General features: G+C 30.9%; 1 protein-coding gene across 1 annotated transcript; it reads left to right on the top strand.

The window, feature by feature from the left end:
- Positions 1-12,630: 12,630 nt before the first annotated feature.
- LOC129884992 (GATA transcription factor 15-like) lies at positions 12,631-13,590 on the top strand. Its single transcript, XM_055959245.1, has 3 exons — positions 12,631-12,786; positions 12,864-13,010; positions 13,091-13,590. The coding sequence occupies exons 1-3, from the start codon at positions 12,769-12,771 to the stop codon at positions 13,346-13,348; spliced, it is 423 nt and encodes a 140-aa protein (XP_055815220.1). The 5' UTR covers positions 12,631-12,768; the 3' UTR covers positions 13,349-13,590.
- The last annotated feature ends 3,132 nt before the right edge of the window (positions 13,591-16,722 follow it).

Here is a 16,722-nt window from a genome sequence, read left to right as displayed (position 1 = left end):
ACACCCCTAAGGATACTAGTTTAAATAGGTACAAGAGCTTCTAAAGACACGAAGTATAAATAAAGTAATGACACAACTTCCACCATAAGGAAGGAAGAGTAGAAGCTGGTGGAGAATCATCTTCGTCTTCACCTAAGAAACATCACTGACACTACTAAAAAGAGGCAAAAAAGCAACGGAACAAAAAGTGATGGACAACATCGCCAAAAATATGACGGATAAAACGACGTTGTCCGTCGTTTTTATTTTTTTAATTAAAAGTGATGGACAAAGACACTTAGTTCGTTGCTTATTTTGACGGTGTTTTGCGCCTAAAATAAATATTATTTATATATAATTATTTTTTATATTTTGATAAAAAATAATTTTTTAAAAATAATTATTACGATGTCATTCGTCGTAAGTAGTTAATTTTACGGACAAAGTCTTTAAATTTGTCGTTATTGGTAAAAAGATTTGGTCAACCAATTTAAAATAGGGACGGAGTCCGTCGCTTTTTGATCAAAATGACGGTCAAATATTTTTAAAAAAGCGACGAACTTAGCAACGCAGTCCGTCGCTTTTATTAAAATAGCTGGGAGGCAGATCAAATTTTATTCTTTTTTGTCTCTCTCTAAGCTCTCTCTTCTCTCTCCCTTCTCTCTCCCTTCTCTCTACAAATCTGTCACCCCATCACCGCCCCTCATCCTATCATCGTCCCCCCACCCCCGTCGCTGTCCCCCGCCTCTGCCGCTGCGCCGCCTCCATCCAGTGCTTTAGGATTGTTTGACTATATTTAGTTTACTGTAGTTCATTTGTATATTGGATTGTGAAATTAGTGAATGTAGTTATATTTTTGATTTTAGGGCTTAAGTTAGATTTGGGTTGTTGAATTAGATTGTAAATTTTTTAGAAATTTGTGATTTGTTAGTTAGTTAATTAGTTTATCCAATTTAGTTTGTTGTAGTTTATTTGTATATTGGATTGTAAAATTATGAATCTAGTTATAGTTTTGATTTTAAGCTTTAAGTTAGATTTGAGATTTTTAAATTGCATTGTAAATTGGATAGTAATTTGTGGTTTATTAGTTAGTTAATTAGTTTATTCAATTTAGTTTGTTGTATTTTGTTTGTATATTGGATTGTAACTTATGAAATTTTGAAGTTTGAAACTTAGAGGCTTGAGTTTTAGGACTTTAGAACTTATAATTAGAATCATTTTGATACTTGAATTTTCGGATACTTAAATTTAGAATTTGAACTTAATTAGAACTTTGAACTTGAATTTTTTGTTAACTTTAGATATTTTGTTGAAGTTAAGCTTCCTTTTGAACTAATTAAGTTAATTAGAGTGAGATATTCAAAGGCATGATGTTGAATTTTAGGACTTTTGAAGTTAAACTTAGATACTAATTTTGAACTTTAATTTATGTTTGTATAATTTTTGTACTATTTAGACTTTAGAACTAATTAGAATAACTTAGATACTTGAATATAGGAAGTTTTGAAGTTTAAAACATAGGAAAATATTAAAAATTGGATACTTGAATTATAGGACTTTAATTTAGAACTTATAATTAGAATAACTGCGATACTAATTTTGAACTTTAGGTTTGTATAATTTTTGAAATTTTTAGACTTTAGAACTAATTAAGCTAATTAGAGTTAGATAAAAAATTCATGAAGTTGAACTTTAGGACTTTTGAAGTTAAACTTAGAAATATTTTAGGTTTGTATAAATTTTGAACTCTTTAGACTTTAGAATTAATTTGAATAACTTAGATACTTGAATTTTAGGATATTTGAATTTAGAACTTCAACTTGAATGTCATGAGCTTTGAACTTAATTTTTACTTGAATTAATTAGAACATGAACTTAATTATAACTTAAATTAATTAGAACTTGAAATTAATTATAACTTGAATTAATTAGAACACGAACTTAATTATAACTCAAATTAATTAGGAATTGAACTTAATTATAACTTGAATTAATTATAACTTGAACTTAATTATAACTTGAATTAATTATGATATGAATTAATTAATTATAACTTGAACTTAATTATTATATGAATTAATTAATTATAACTTAAATTAATTATAACTTGAACTTAATTATAACTTGAATTAATTAGAACTTGAACTTAATTATTATACGAATAAATTAATTATAACTTGAACTTAATTATTATATGAATTAATTAATTATAATTTGAACTTAATTATTACATTAATTAATTAATTATAACTTGAATTAATGACACTTGTAATCTCGATGAATTGTAGTCTTTATGAACTAATTAAGCTTGAATATATATAATTTTATAGATGGATCATCGTTTGTGGATGCATAACATAAATTATGAAGTTGGTGATGGTTTGAAACCTGAATTTATTGACGGTGTAAGAAGTTTTATCGATCATGAAATGACACTTGATGTTTTAAAGAGAAATGGATTGGTTAGGTTTCCTTGTCGTGAATGTAGGTGCTTGAAATATTTTAATCCAGATATAGTTATGGTTTATTTGTATGGTGATGGATTTAAGTCTAGATATTTTGTATGGGTTGATCATGGAGAAATAGATGGATTGAATAATATATTTTATAATTTGCTGGACGTGGATGAATATAATATGCTTGCACTACTTGGTCAAATTAGGGTTGGACATGATAGGGTTCAACATGATACATTTTCAACATGATAGAGTTCATAAAATAGTCAATGATGCTTTCGAGGTTCATGGTGGGATGGAATTCGAACAATATTTTGATGAAACTCCTAATGAAGAAGCAAGACGCTTCTATCAGTAATTAGAAGATGCTAGTCATCCATTATGTGAAGGGAATCCACATTTTTCTTTGTCAGTTGTAATTAGGTTAATGAATATTAAATCAGATTGGAGTGTTCCTCATGTGGCTATGGACTCAATGGTTGATCTTTTGGGCGAACTGGTTAATCCTGAGTTTAACATATCTAAGAAATTCTATCAGGCAAAGAGATTGGTTTCTAAGTTAGGATTGTCGTATGATAGAATTCATTGTTGTGTTAATGGCTGCATGTTGTTCTACAAGACTGATAGCGAATTAGAAAATTGTAAGTTTTGTGGACAAAATTATTATAAGAGAACTCCTGCTGGAAATATGGTCCCAATCAAGGCGATGCATTATTTACCTCTTATTCGTAGATTAAAGAAGTTGTATGCATCTATGAGGTTTGCCCCATATATAAGATGGCATCGTGAATATAGAAAGCTGTTGGGTGTTTTGTCTCATCCATCTGATGGAGAAGCATGGAAACATTTTGATAATATGTATCCTGATTTTGCTAGTAAAACAAGAAATGTAAGATTGGGATGTGTGCAGATGGATTCACACCATTCTCTAATGTTGCCTCACCTTATTCTTGCTGGCCTGTATTTCTTACCCCGTATAATCTTTCTTCTGAAATGTGCATGACAAGTCCATATCTTTCTAAGTTGTGTTATTTCGGATCCTCGTAATCCTAAAAGTTTGATTGATATCTATCTATATCCATTGATACATAAGTTAAAACAATTGTGGTTTGAAGTCGATTATGATATATCAACTAAGTAAAATTTTGTTATGCGTGCTTCTTTAATGTGGACTATTAATAATTTTCCTACATACAAAATGTTGTCTAGTTGGATGACTGCTGGAAAGCTTTCTTGTCCTCATTGCATGAAAAATAGTAAGGCATTCACCTTAAATTATGACAAAAAAAATACATGATTTGATTGTCATCGTCAGTTCTTGCCAATGGACCACAGGTTTAGAAAAATGAAACATGCATTAAAAAAAATAGGATTGAAAATGACCCTCCACCTCCATCACTAACAGTACATCAAATTTGGGAGAGAGCTTCTCAATTGCCTAAAGTTAGATAAGTTTCACCTTCTAGGCTTTCCGGATACGGTGTTGAACATAATTGGACCAAACATAACATATTTTGGGAGTTACTGTATTGGAAAGATAATCTCCTACGACATAATCTTAATGTGATGCACATTAAAAACTTATTTTGATAATTTGTTTAACACAATGATGGATGTTAAGGGTAAAACAAAAGACAATGCAAAAGCTAGAATGGACATAAAGGAATATTGTAGGAGAAAGGAATTGTGGCTGCAAGAATTAAAAAATAGTAAAATAGTTAAGTCCAAAGCTAGTTTTTCATTCACATTGGATAAGAAATGTCAAATTTGTGAGTGGGTTAAAAATTTGAGAATGCCGGAGGGCTATGTTTCGAATTTAGAAAATTGAGGCAGATATGAATGAAAGAAAGTTGATAGGTATGAAAAGTCATGATTATCATGTATTGATGGAAACTTTAATTTCTGTCGCTTTAGCCATCTATCTAATCGGATATAGAAACCAATTACAGAGATTAATCTTTTCTTTAAAGATTTGTGTTCAGGGAAGTTGTTGTATAGTAGTTTAGACAAGATGAAGAAAAATATTTCTGTTATTACTACTAAGTCGGAGAAGATCTTTTCATGTAATTTCTTTGATGTGATGGAGCATCTTCCAATTCACCTTGTGCAAGAGGCCCACCTTGGAGGTCCAATCAAATAAGATGGATGTATCAATTTGAGATGTAATGTTGTTTTTAATTTATATTAATTAAGTTATTTTTTTCTTATATATACTATAATTAGTAGCTAACTAAAGCAATTATATACATACAGAAAAATTGGCAGTTGCAAATAAACAATTAAGCAAAAGATCGAAGGATCAGTTGTTCAAGATCATATTGAAGAGAAACTGGTGATTTTTATTCTTACTACTTTGAGAATGAAGTGCCATGCAGGAGAACTAGGCCCAATCGCAATGATGAAGATGATACTAATATTTTTTTCCCCAATATCAATTTTTATTAAAAATGGTTAGAGATCTAAAAATCATGGAAAGCGAGGCTAGTATAGAAATGCAATCAGTTGTGACACATATTTTGCTTAATTGTCCAGAGATTCAACCATATCTCGAGTAAGTGACAAAGTATGTTATCAAATTACATACTAATTGTTTGTTAACTAACTAAAAATTTGAATGTACAATTATCATCTTGTTCATAAACACATGGGGTAATGAAGCCATATATACGAGGTTTTCCAAATGGCTAAAAGAATATGTAAGTGTGCAAGATGAATCAATAAGTATAATAATGTATTCTATTTATACTAAATTATATTATTTTGAATAACAATATGTAGGTTTACGATGAATATTCAAATGTCGAACATTCTCAATTAGTAAGTGAAATTGCACTTCAACCTGAACCTCAAATTCAAACAATGAATAAGTATTGTGTGAATGGTTTTAAGTTTCAAAGTGAACAAATTTCTAAATTTAAGAAAACTAATAATAGCGGTGTCTATATACAAGGTGATGCTGATGGTTCTGGACAAGCTGTTGACTATTTTGGTGTTATTCATGAGATTATTGAAGTAAGGTATTCAGGCTGACCAAAAAAGGATTGTATTATTTTGATGTAAGTAGTTTGACCCATCACATATAGGCACAACGGTGGACCAACAACATAACATTATTGAAGTTAAGCACACCAGACAATACAGAAGTTATGATCCTTTTATCATTGCATAAAATGCAAAGCAAGTTTATTACGCTCCATATCCGTTGCGTAGAGACAAGGCTGATTTGTGGATTGTAATAAAGACAAAGCCAGTGGGAAGAATTGAAATTGAAAATATGTTAGATGTGGCATACCAAAATGATGTCGCACTTGTTCAACAACAAGTTGATGTTGAATTGGAAACCACACTAGAGCATCCTCAACACAAATTAGAAGAAGTTTTTGATGAAGAGATAATGACAAATGTCGAGGAAGAAATAAATGAGGATGAAGAATGCAATGAAGCATTCGAGGAGGAAGAATGGAAAGATGATAATGAAACAACTGAGAAGGGAGAATGGGAGAATATTAATGAAAATGAAACAAGCGAGGAGGAAGAGTGGTAAAATAATAGCTTGTAGCTAGTATGTAAGTTAATTTATTTTGTTAATACTAATTTTATTTAATCATTTTATATATTGTAATATAATTTGCATACAGATGTCTGGTGATGGTGATATATCTCGGGATCATCTTGGGATGATCCAGCCTAGTTCGAGTAGGAAAAAGAAGTCTAGGATACCTATAAAGGAAAATGATATACCAGACTTTATTTTATTTACACTGGAGCATGTAGAGCAGCGCAACACAGATACACATATATGTTGTTCCATTTGGGATAGAAAATTACATAGATTATCACCCTCATTATTGGAGACCAACAGATGCTTCTTCTTCATCGCAGTCCTTGCCTCCACATCGCTACACCATCCTACCTACGGAGGCTTATCATCGAGTACAGTCGTTATCGGGCAATAGAATATCCTCTACGACGCCATCTCCTTCTCCATCTCCCTCAAATTTGGCATCTCCTCATCTATCTGCCATGGGACTTAGAGACACGAATACTGAGTCAGATGCTATGGCTGCTACTCCTCTACTGACTCAGCATTATGTGCCTCCTGGTGTATCACATTCACATTCACCTCCACCTCCTCCGAATGCTACACCCGATAAGTCGTTTGAACTTGCTCTTGGGTAGAAGGACGGGCTTGGGAGAGTCGTGATTGAGCCTGATGGATCATCATAATTTTCTTTATTTTATTTATTTCTTTACTGTTAATTTATAATACTTGAACTAACATGTTTGTCTTACAGGTGGCATCCTTCTAAACCAGCTGCAGGGGTCTACATGAGAGTGTGCAGAGTCTCTATACAGAGCCCTATCATTCTTGGAGTGTGATTCCAAATAGAATATGGCAGGCCATGTTTAATGAATTTAAGGTATGTATATGTTTGCTTATACATGTTTTAGTTAATTAGCTTATCTATTTTTTTAGTATACTTTATTAATTATCTAACACTACTAATTTGTTTTTAGATTTCGTGTACTTGGCAGCCAAAGTACAATATGGTCATTGCGACCATATTTGAGAGGAAAGCGAGCGCTAAACTGTTTAGCTGACTTAAGGCGGCCCAAAATTCCATGTCACCTCCTAGTTAGATGTTACCACATATTTTTGAGGAGTTGTGTCATTATTGAGAGACCAATGAATTCAAAGCTATGTCCGAGAAACCCCAAAAAGCTAGAGGCAGTTTAAAGGGTGGCTCATTGCACACCGAAGGTGCAAAGAGTGTTGGGACGATTATAAGAGAGATGATAAGTTTTTTAAATTTAAAATTTTAATTCATATAAATTTAGTTCCTTAAATATTATTTGATTAATATTATCTAATTTTGTATTCTTATTTTTAGGAAAAAAAATTGGGGTGCCCTCCCATTCGTTGCGAGGTATTCAATAAGATTCATGTGGATAAGAAGATAAATGAGTCAGATCCGGATGAGTGCGTGGAGGAAAAAGCTGTACAAAATTATGTAAGTTATTTAAAATAAATAGCGCATATCTATGAATTAAAATTTTATGATAATAACTTTTATTTTTATGCTAACTTTTATTTTTAAATGCAGGATATGTACCAATGGTGCATTGATGAGATGGAAGATTTCGTACAGCTCACGCTAGAAGAGTCCACTAGAATTTGGATTGAAAAAGTGGTGGGAGAGACGCATAAGGGCAAGATCTATGGGATGGGCTCTCAAAACGACGTTCGACGACTCCAATCAGGTCTATAAGGTATTGGGTTGTCATGCCAAGCCAAGGCACTTGACGGTGTTTAGATAGCTGAAATGTCGAGGAATATTTCAGACCTTACATGTGGATTGGCAGTGTCTGAGGAAAGAAGACTTGCTGAACAAAATAGAATGTCGAGGAATATTTCAGACCGTTCTTTAAGAGCATCCATTTCTGGTGATGATTCATCAGAGGATGAAGAATACATAGCCCCCACTCCTCCTTAGCTACATTACTCCCATTGTTTTTGAATATTTTTATTAAGTTTTGATATTTGACTAACTTTGGAAGACTTTTACAAGTATTTAGTCTATTAATTTTCCATCTCTGAGTTTTTTTTAAGTTGTGGAAGATATTTAGAATTGATTGTATTGTTTGAGCTTATTGTTGATTGTGTTGTTTTGACTGTTATTGATTTGAATTGATTGAGCAGAAATTGCAGGGTTCTACTATCAAAAAAAATTCAGAAAAAAGCGACGAACAAGGCCCTATTGTCTGTTGCTTTTTCTGCATTTTTTTAATTTTTTTTTTCCAGAAATTACGATGGACAGGGTCGCCTAATCCGTCGCTTTGTCCTTCGTAATTAAGAACAATGAAGAATAAAGCGACAGACATAGCGTCGCTTTCCCTCGCAATTCTGAAAAATTAAATTTTTAAAATTGCAACGGACTTTGTCGTTAAGTTCATCATGTTGAAGAACCAAGCAACGCAATCCGTCACAATTTTGAATTTTTTTTTAAAAAAATTATAAAAGCGTCTAATTGAAGTAGTCCGTCGCTTATTGAAAAACATCGAGGCAAAAAGCAACAGAAGTGTTTGCACGCTTTTTCATCAATTTTGTTTGTCGCTTTTTGACTGTTTTTTAGTAGTGTGATCCTGCAACCAAACTAATACACGTGTCATAGCAAGAATAGTATCAGTACAAACAACACATACTGGTAGGCATCATCGATCAACCTGATATCCACCGCATAATATAAAGAAATCAACGAGAAGAAAACATGCTCTTAAGAAATACACCGCTAAATCTTTATGTGCAGCTTTTACTATTCTCGATAACCTCATTAAATTTGTTCAAGCCTAACACTCATCCTTTCTAGTGGATTCACTGCCAGCTCTAATACAAATCAAGGCCTAACCCTTCTAACACACATATGAGTTTTCAAACTACGGGTCACTACTAACTCTGTCTAACAAGTCTATTACCTTTAGCTTTCACACTAATACCTGATCCTAGAATGATTAATATCTCAATTGGAAGAGGTAACCATTTATGTGAACTAAGACTTACCTCATAACCGTACTGGCCCGTTGTGGCGGGGCCTATCTCGCTCTGGCGGCCTCTCCACAATGGGATTCCTCCCGCTAGAGCGGTCTGGCCGGACACAATAACTCTGATTTCTCTGCAAATCCCCCTTTTTCACATATACCAACAGGACACCAATAATATTTGACTCTAAGTCACTAATTTTATTAAACCACATATCAACTGCTCTTTGCCTATTTACCACGGCCTCACACCTACTATACAGATGCATCTAGCAACTATAACATAATCTGAACATGCATACATATAAAAGCACATTACCAATTTACCATTTAAGAGCAATATACAGTTTCACCGTGTAAATATCAATTACAACTTTTAACATGATAACACTTGGACCTTCGGTCCTTTCATATCAATTATTACATAGAATGAGCATGCTCAATTATCATCAAGTCAGTTTCTCTATCATCACACATATAGTCAAGATCAATTTACAGATGATAGCCACACAATGGTTGTCTCATAGAACTCATACCCAAACTATTAGTGTGTCGGCTGACACCCAATCCAATATTTAGTATGTGTCGAAACGTGACACCCGATTCAATATATGTGTCGAAACGCGATACCCAATCCAATATATGTGTCAAAATGTGATACCCGATCCAATATATGTGTCGAAATGCGACACCCGATCCAATATCCCAATCACAATGTATAATCATAGTCCACAACGAATAGTTCACATACTTGCACAATCAAGTGATCAGGCTCATTTCATGTAATTGTTCACAAATAGTCATTTCATTAGTTTTATTTCAGCTCAACTTTGAGATAGGAGCATATCACAACCTTAATTCATGTTTATGTTTACCTCAGATATTTTTAGTAACGACGGGCTAGGTCGTTACAATTTCACACACTACTGAGGTGTGTTTATCAAACTAATAAGTGATAGTTCAGGTATGAAACTCACAGTTTCAATAGTTTAGGTATGAAACTAAAACAAATAAGAGAATTTCTGTATGTTTTTGACACTTCTCTCTATTATTATAAAGTGAGAACCTCAAAATTTAAATTTAAATTATTAAATATCCTGTCAAATATCCTAAATAATTCACTTAAAAATAAATATAAGTTATGTTTCTTAAAAATTAACTACCCTACTAATAAATATATATATATACCAATAAGGATTGTAATGGACTGGTAACTACCTAATTACTAGGCATGAACCCCATTATAGGTTTATTGCAATTTAAAGAACTTAAAGATATAACACAAACACACATACACACATACACACATCTATTATAATTTGAAGAGCTTATAAAATAAAATATGTTTAGTAAAATGTCGTATTTAATTTGTTCATTGCTCAAAATTTTCGTAGATATACAATTATTTTTTGTTATTTTTTCAGTATAGTACTAACAAGTTCAATTTAAGAAATAATATGAATATTAGAAAGGAGGTAATGAGGTTTTTATTTTTTACTATGTTCTAAAGGAAGGATTTTGAACAAATTGATGACATGCTATACACATTAGGATTAAAAGTAATATATAGTATAGATTTAGCAATTTAGACTCAAATATACATTATATATTTATATTATTACAAAGTGAAAACCTCAAAAGTTTTTTTAAAAAATGTCTTGTCAAATAACTTAAAAATTCTACCTAAAAATAAATATAAGTTGTGCTTCTTAAAAATTAACTACCCTACTAATAAATAAATATATACGCTAGACAACCTCACGATAGGTCATAGGTTTATTATAATTTAAAGAACTTAAAGATATAACACAAAACACACATGCATACATATATAAACACACATCTATTATAATTTGAAGAACTTATAAAATAACAATATAACATATGTTTTACTAAAATGTCGTATTTCCTTTGTTCCATCTCTCACAAAAGTTTTGGTAGATATACGATTATTTTGTGTTATTTTCTTGTTATAGTAATAATATGTTCAATTTAAGAAATAATATGAATAGTAAATATTAGAAAGGAAGTAATGAGGTTTATAGTTTTTTCTATGTTCTAAAGGAAGGATTTCGAACAAATTGATGTCATACTAGATATATTAGGATTAAGACATTTTCTCAATGCATCTACCACAAATCTTATTTAGGAATAATATTTAAAATGTATTTTCCTATACAGGTAGGATAATGTATATCATATAATATTTATTTTTTCATATGTTTATCAATATCGACAACACGAATAATGATTATGACAAGAGTAGTGATTACGGCAGATCAACTAAAATGGATAAAAAGAATGGTATATTTGAAATATCATTTTTTTAAAAAAAAAGTATTTGATGAGAAATTTCACTAGATATTTGTATTTCATAAAAATTTAAACAAGTAAAAAAAGAAATCATATATATCTAATTAAATTTTAATCATTTATCGTACCTTTATTATTCTTATGAGAAAAAGAACTTTGTAAATTTTAGTGATATCTAATCATTTTAATCTTAACAAACAAGTCAAAATAAAATAATTTATATTTATGATTCACAAATGTACTTTATATTTTCTCATATAATTGTCTACTCAAAATTTTCTTTTAATAAAATTAATATAATTTTACAATAAAATTTACTAAATTGTCGTATTTAATTTGTTCATCTCTCACATTTTTTTGGGTAGATATACGATTATTTTGTGTTATTTTCGGTATTGTAATAATATGAAAGAAATAAGATGAATATTACAAAGGAAGTGATGAGGTTTCTATTTTCTACTATGTTCTGAAGGAAGGATTTTGAACGAATTGAGTAAAAGTAATAGTGGGGAATTGAATTTGCTCATCATTTCTGCAATGACATTTTCTCAATGAATCTACCACAAAACTTATTTAGGAATAATATTTAAAAATGTAATTTCCTATATCATATAAAACATTTTTTTCTTTTCGTATGTTTATTAATATCGACAACAAAAGTAGTGGTTATAACAGATCAATCAAAACGAATGAAAAAAAAGTAATAATATTCAGAATACCATTTATAAAAAAAAGTATTTGATGAGATGTTTCATTATTTTTTTTGATTTTTTTAAAATTAAAATATTTTTTAAAAAAATCACATGTATCTAATTAAATTTTAATTGTCTATCGCACCTTTATTATTCTTATGAGAAAAAAACTTTGCAAATTTAGTGATATATAATCATTTTGATCTCAACGAACAAGTTGAAATTTAATGATTTACGAATAGTACTTTATATTTTCACATATAATGGTTTACTCAAAAATTTATTTTAATAAAATTATTATTTTACAATACAATTTACTAGATGATAAATATAGATCTTTTTTAAAAAATAAATATCTTAAATTGTTGAGATTGTGTAAATTGTTTTGTAACGTTTCTTGTGAACCCTAAGGCGGCAAACGGTATAAGAATAGTATATCTCTATATTCCGAAATTGCCCCCATGTAAAAAAACAAGAAAAACAAGTGCAATGGCGGTCTTGTTAATTAAGTTTTGGCGGGTGTAGTGTATGATGGAAAATATTTGTAACGAAGGGTAGAGTGGTCATTTGATGATATCCTGGCGCCTAGGGTTTTGGTGAGGGCCTTTATAAGGAGAACATTTTTATTTATCCTGATCAAAATTCAGTGTCGGTTCTCTTCTCTTGCCTCCATGTCTCATTTTTTTCTTACTTGAGTGATCACCATTTCTTGTTCTTGTCTGTTTTTCTTAGTTTTTAGTTGTGATCAACCAACCTTGTTTGTTTGAGCGATCATCTAGTTGATCAAAGCGATGGATCTAAGTGATAAGGTGAGTGATCAACATCCACCATTTAACTTGGATCGATCATGTTTGTTTCTCTGATTGTTTTGGTTTTGTTGATTTAGGGGTCAGGTTCTGAAGAAGTGATCAGTGAAGTAGCAACACCAATTGCAACCCCAGAAAGGATTTCATCTGAAATCCAAATGAGAACTTGTGTTGAATGTGGTGCCACTAAAACCCCTCTTTGGCGTGGTGGCCCTGCTGGCCCTAAGGTCAGTCACACACAACATCAATTAATTCTTAAAAAAAATGTTTAATTTGATCAACCTGATTTTGTGTGTTGTGAATGCAGTCTCTGTGTAATGCTTGTGGGATCAGGAGCAGGAAGAAGAAAAGAGCACTTGTTGGATTGAACAAACAAGAAAAGAAGACGAAGAAATCATCCCAGAGTTGTACGACGAGCAGTGGTGATAGTACCAGTACCAGCAGCAGCAATGTGGATAAGAAGAAGATGGCTGATCCAATTCTTACTCACTGGACGGAGCTTGGTGAAGTGGAACAAGCTGCTTTCTTGTTGATGTCTCTCTCTTACAGCTCTGTTTCTGCTTAGTAGTAGAGTATTATAGGACAGGGCTAGTGAGTGATAGGTGATGGGTAGATGTATCAAAGTAGAATCATAAAACAAAAAAAAAATACAACAAAAGGTTAGTCTAGTTGAAATCATTTCTCAACAGGATCATCTTATCCTTCTAAATTTATTTAATTTATTCTAGTTTAATCACATTCCTTGTTATGCTTTTACATTTCAGCCAAAACATTATCAAATATATGGAAATTTACTTCTTTGTCAAATCGATTCATATATTTACTAGTTTGAACATACTCGAATGACATCAGAAATCTGTTATAATTAGGAAAAGAATTGATGTTTTTTAAAAGCAATTCAAACGTTAATGATTGTGTACAAACATTTGACTAACTACCTAACATAATTTAATACTAGTAGAATCTGATTTGATCATATGATGTTGACACAACACATAAATAAGATAATATGTAACAACTCTGTTTTTTTTTTGGGACTCAAGAGATGGCAATTCATGTATTTTTAGAGAAATAACATATTGAATATTCCTAAAGCGTTTCTCTTTTTGGACTCTTGCTAAACGTGAACCTAATTTTCCACCTCATGATTCAGATATTTGTGATCCTTTGCTCCTCTACCTTTTACACTTTGTCTTAATTAATATTTTCCCTTTTTAAATCGGAAAAGGTCAACATACGTTCTTCTGCCTACTGTTAATATTTTAAACATATATATCTTTTTATCATCAAGTACTTTCTTCAAATATGTTTTTATTTTAAACTTTTGTTTCATTTAATCCAGTTACGAGATTAAATTAGTCAATTGACATCAAATCTTGATGTGTAATAATTTTTAAGCCCTGTTTGGTCATAGATTTAAATTTTAAAAGTGAAAATTTAAAATTGTATTTGAATACAGTTTTAATTTTGTAATTGGAAGTCCCCTCAAAAAACCAAATTGACCTGAGCCACTTTTTGAGAATTTGATAATATTTGAAGATCACACTTTAAAGAGATAGTTAAATTTCGTAGTCAAATACATCTTTTAAAGATAAAATTTTGAAATCTACATCAAAAATCTCGTAGAGATTACACAAATTATGTAGTGTTAAGAACTAATTACATATTAATATCCTATCCCTACTCTTTTCCAAATTTTAACAAAAAATCCCTTCAATTTTGTGAAATCCGGATACATCCTTCAACTCTTCGATGCATCACGTCTCGGTTCCGGGTCATCACTCAATATTCCGATGCATCACGTACATCCTGATACATTACGTAAAGTGATGTATCCAATCGATATATCACATAAACTGATGTATCCGAAAATAGGAGAAAATAGTGATTTTATAATTTTTTTCAATTAAGTCCCAATGCTTTGAGGAAAAGTTTGGCCCATGAAAATATTTTAGGAAAAATTACCTAATTACACTCTTTTGTTCATTATATTTTCCAGTACTCCCATTCATTTAAAAAAAATTCAGAAATCCCTTCTTTTCATCTGAATATATTAATTCAGTAATTCGGATACATTAATTCAGTAATTTAGATACATTAATTCTGATTTATAAATTATCTCGATGTTCAATGTATCATGCCCTAATTAATGTATCTGAATTACTGAATTAATGTATTCGGATTATCATGTTTTTAAGAAATTTCTGTAAATTGAAAAAGAATAAGAAAAAATGATAATTAGTCCGTTACACTATGTGATTTACGTAAGTTTCCCATTTTATTTTATATTTTTTATGGCTTGTCTAGTCAGTTCATGAAAATGTAATAAAAGTTTGTAATGATGAAATTCTCCTCAAACTGATTGGTTTCTTTCTGTAAATCTTGAATACGATCAAAGAGAAGCAAAAGTGTAGAAAATTCTCTAAATTAACCATTTGTTGGAAGAGAAGTTCCGAACCATGGCTTGCCAAGGACACCATTTTTTCTGATTTTTCATCTAAAAGATTGAGGGTCATTAGCACGAATGTTCCTATGGTAGGGTGGTCTTATATTGTTGTGCCTCAAATTGATGGCTTTTAATTTTTGATCTTCAATACTTTAAGTAATCAAAAAGTGATAGAAAATACTTCTGACATCGAAAAAATACAAAAAAGAATTGCAAGACAACAATTTATATTATTGTATCATAATATAACACAAATATGTCTTATAAAACATAATAAGTTATGTCACTTAATTTTTACAGAACTTAAGCCGTTAGAGACAAAAGTTTAGTTTCATAACCCAAGTTATGTTTACAAAAGTATGCCGATAAAGACATAATTCAGTTTTAAAACTCACAAACTAATGCCTTAAGAGACCTAACTTAGAGCCCGTTTGGATTGACTTAAAAAAAGTAACTTTTATGTATGAAGTGCTTTTAGAACTTTGAAGTGCTGAAAGTTATTTTTATAAATAAGCAGTTGAGTGTTTGAATAAAAGTGCTTATGATGTGAATTTTAGGGTTAAAACAATAAAAAAAAGGTAGTTTGGGAATTTAGTTAAAATATAAGGGATATAAAAGTAATTTTCATGGTCAAAGAAAATGACTTTAAGCACTTTGAAAAAAAAAAGTTAGGAATCCTAACTTTTCATTTTTGACTGACTTTAAGAACTTTATGGCTTAAAGTCAGCATTAGGCAAACACGTCCAAAAGCTAAAAAGGGGCTTTAAGCTGGTTTTGATCAACTTATAGTCAATCCAAACGGGCTCTTAATCCTAGAATTTTATCGGACAAGGTGAGAAATTTCTAAACGTATGCCTTGTGGAATTAGATCATAATTAAGGGTAGTTGGACTTACAAATTTTCATCAAATAAGCAGCAAAGAAAAAAATTAAAGACCATCCAGAAACAGGGCAATCCGTGAAAAATCAGCCTCCTAGACTGAATAGCTGAGTCCCCTAATTTTCGTCTAGACTTTTAGATTTCAATTATGATCTAGTTCTCTCAAGTCTTTCTTCTTCTTCTTCTTTTTCTTCTTTTTTTTTTTGCTCTTTATGCTGCTCCTTTTTTGTGAGTTGTTGTCAGCCAAATATGCCTTCATAGTATGCACGTGTGCCGTTCATATGAGACATGCCAAGATCCAGTGCTAATTAACCAATTAATCTCGTATAGTATTAATCGGAGTAACAAATCTACTTAATTTTGCATGATATGTAGGTCTTAGAGGGCATATTTGCCTCTTACTTTTTACACTATGCTTCAATAACCTTTTTTCCACTTTAAAACTGAAAAACTTATTAAAGGAAAAAGAATATAATAGGATGTCATTTTAAGAAAAGTATCTAATAGTTTGAATTCATGATACATGCTGAATTAGTTCAAGGATCGTGTCGAGATGTTGTTTTTAGATTGTAATGGAGGGAATTAATGAATAACAGAGTTATCCATTAATAAAA

Source organism: Solanum dulcamara, chromosome 4 (assembly GCF_947179165.1).
Source record: "Solanum dulcamara chromosome 4, daSolDulc1.2, whole genome shotgun sequence".
Classification (NCBI taxonomy): Eukaryota; Viridiplantae; Streptophyta; class Magnoliopsida; order Solanales; family Solanaceae; genus Solanum; species Solanum dulcamara.
Note: the sequence above shows the minus strand (reverse complement) of the source record. Positions and strands in the feature narration are given on the sequence as shown.

Excerpts from the sequence above, each read along its gene's own strand:
- LOC129884992 (XM_055959245.1), top strand. Across the intron at positions 13,011-13,090 it reads GTGGCCCTGCTGGCCCTAAG|TCTCTGTGTAATGCTTGTGG; the intron begins GTCAGTCACACA and ends TTGTGAATGCAG.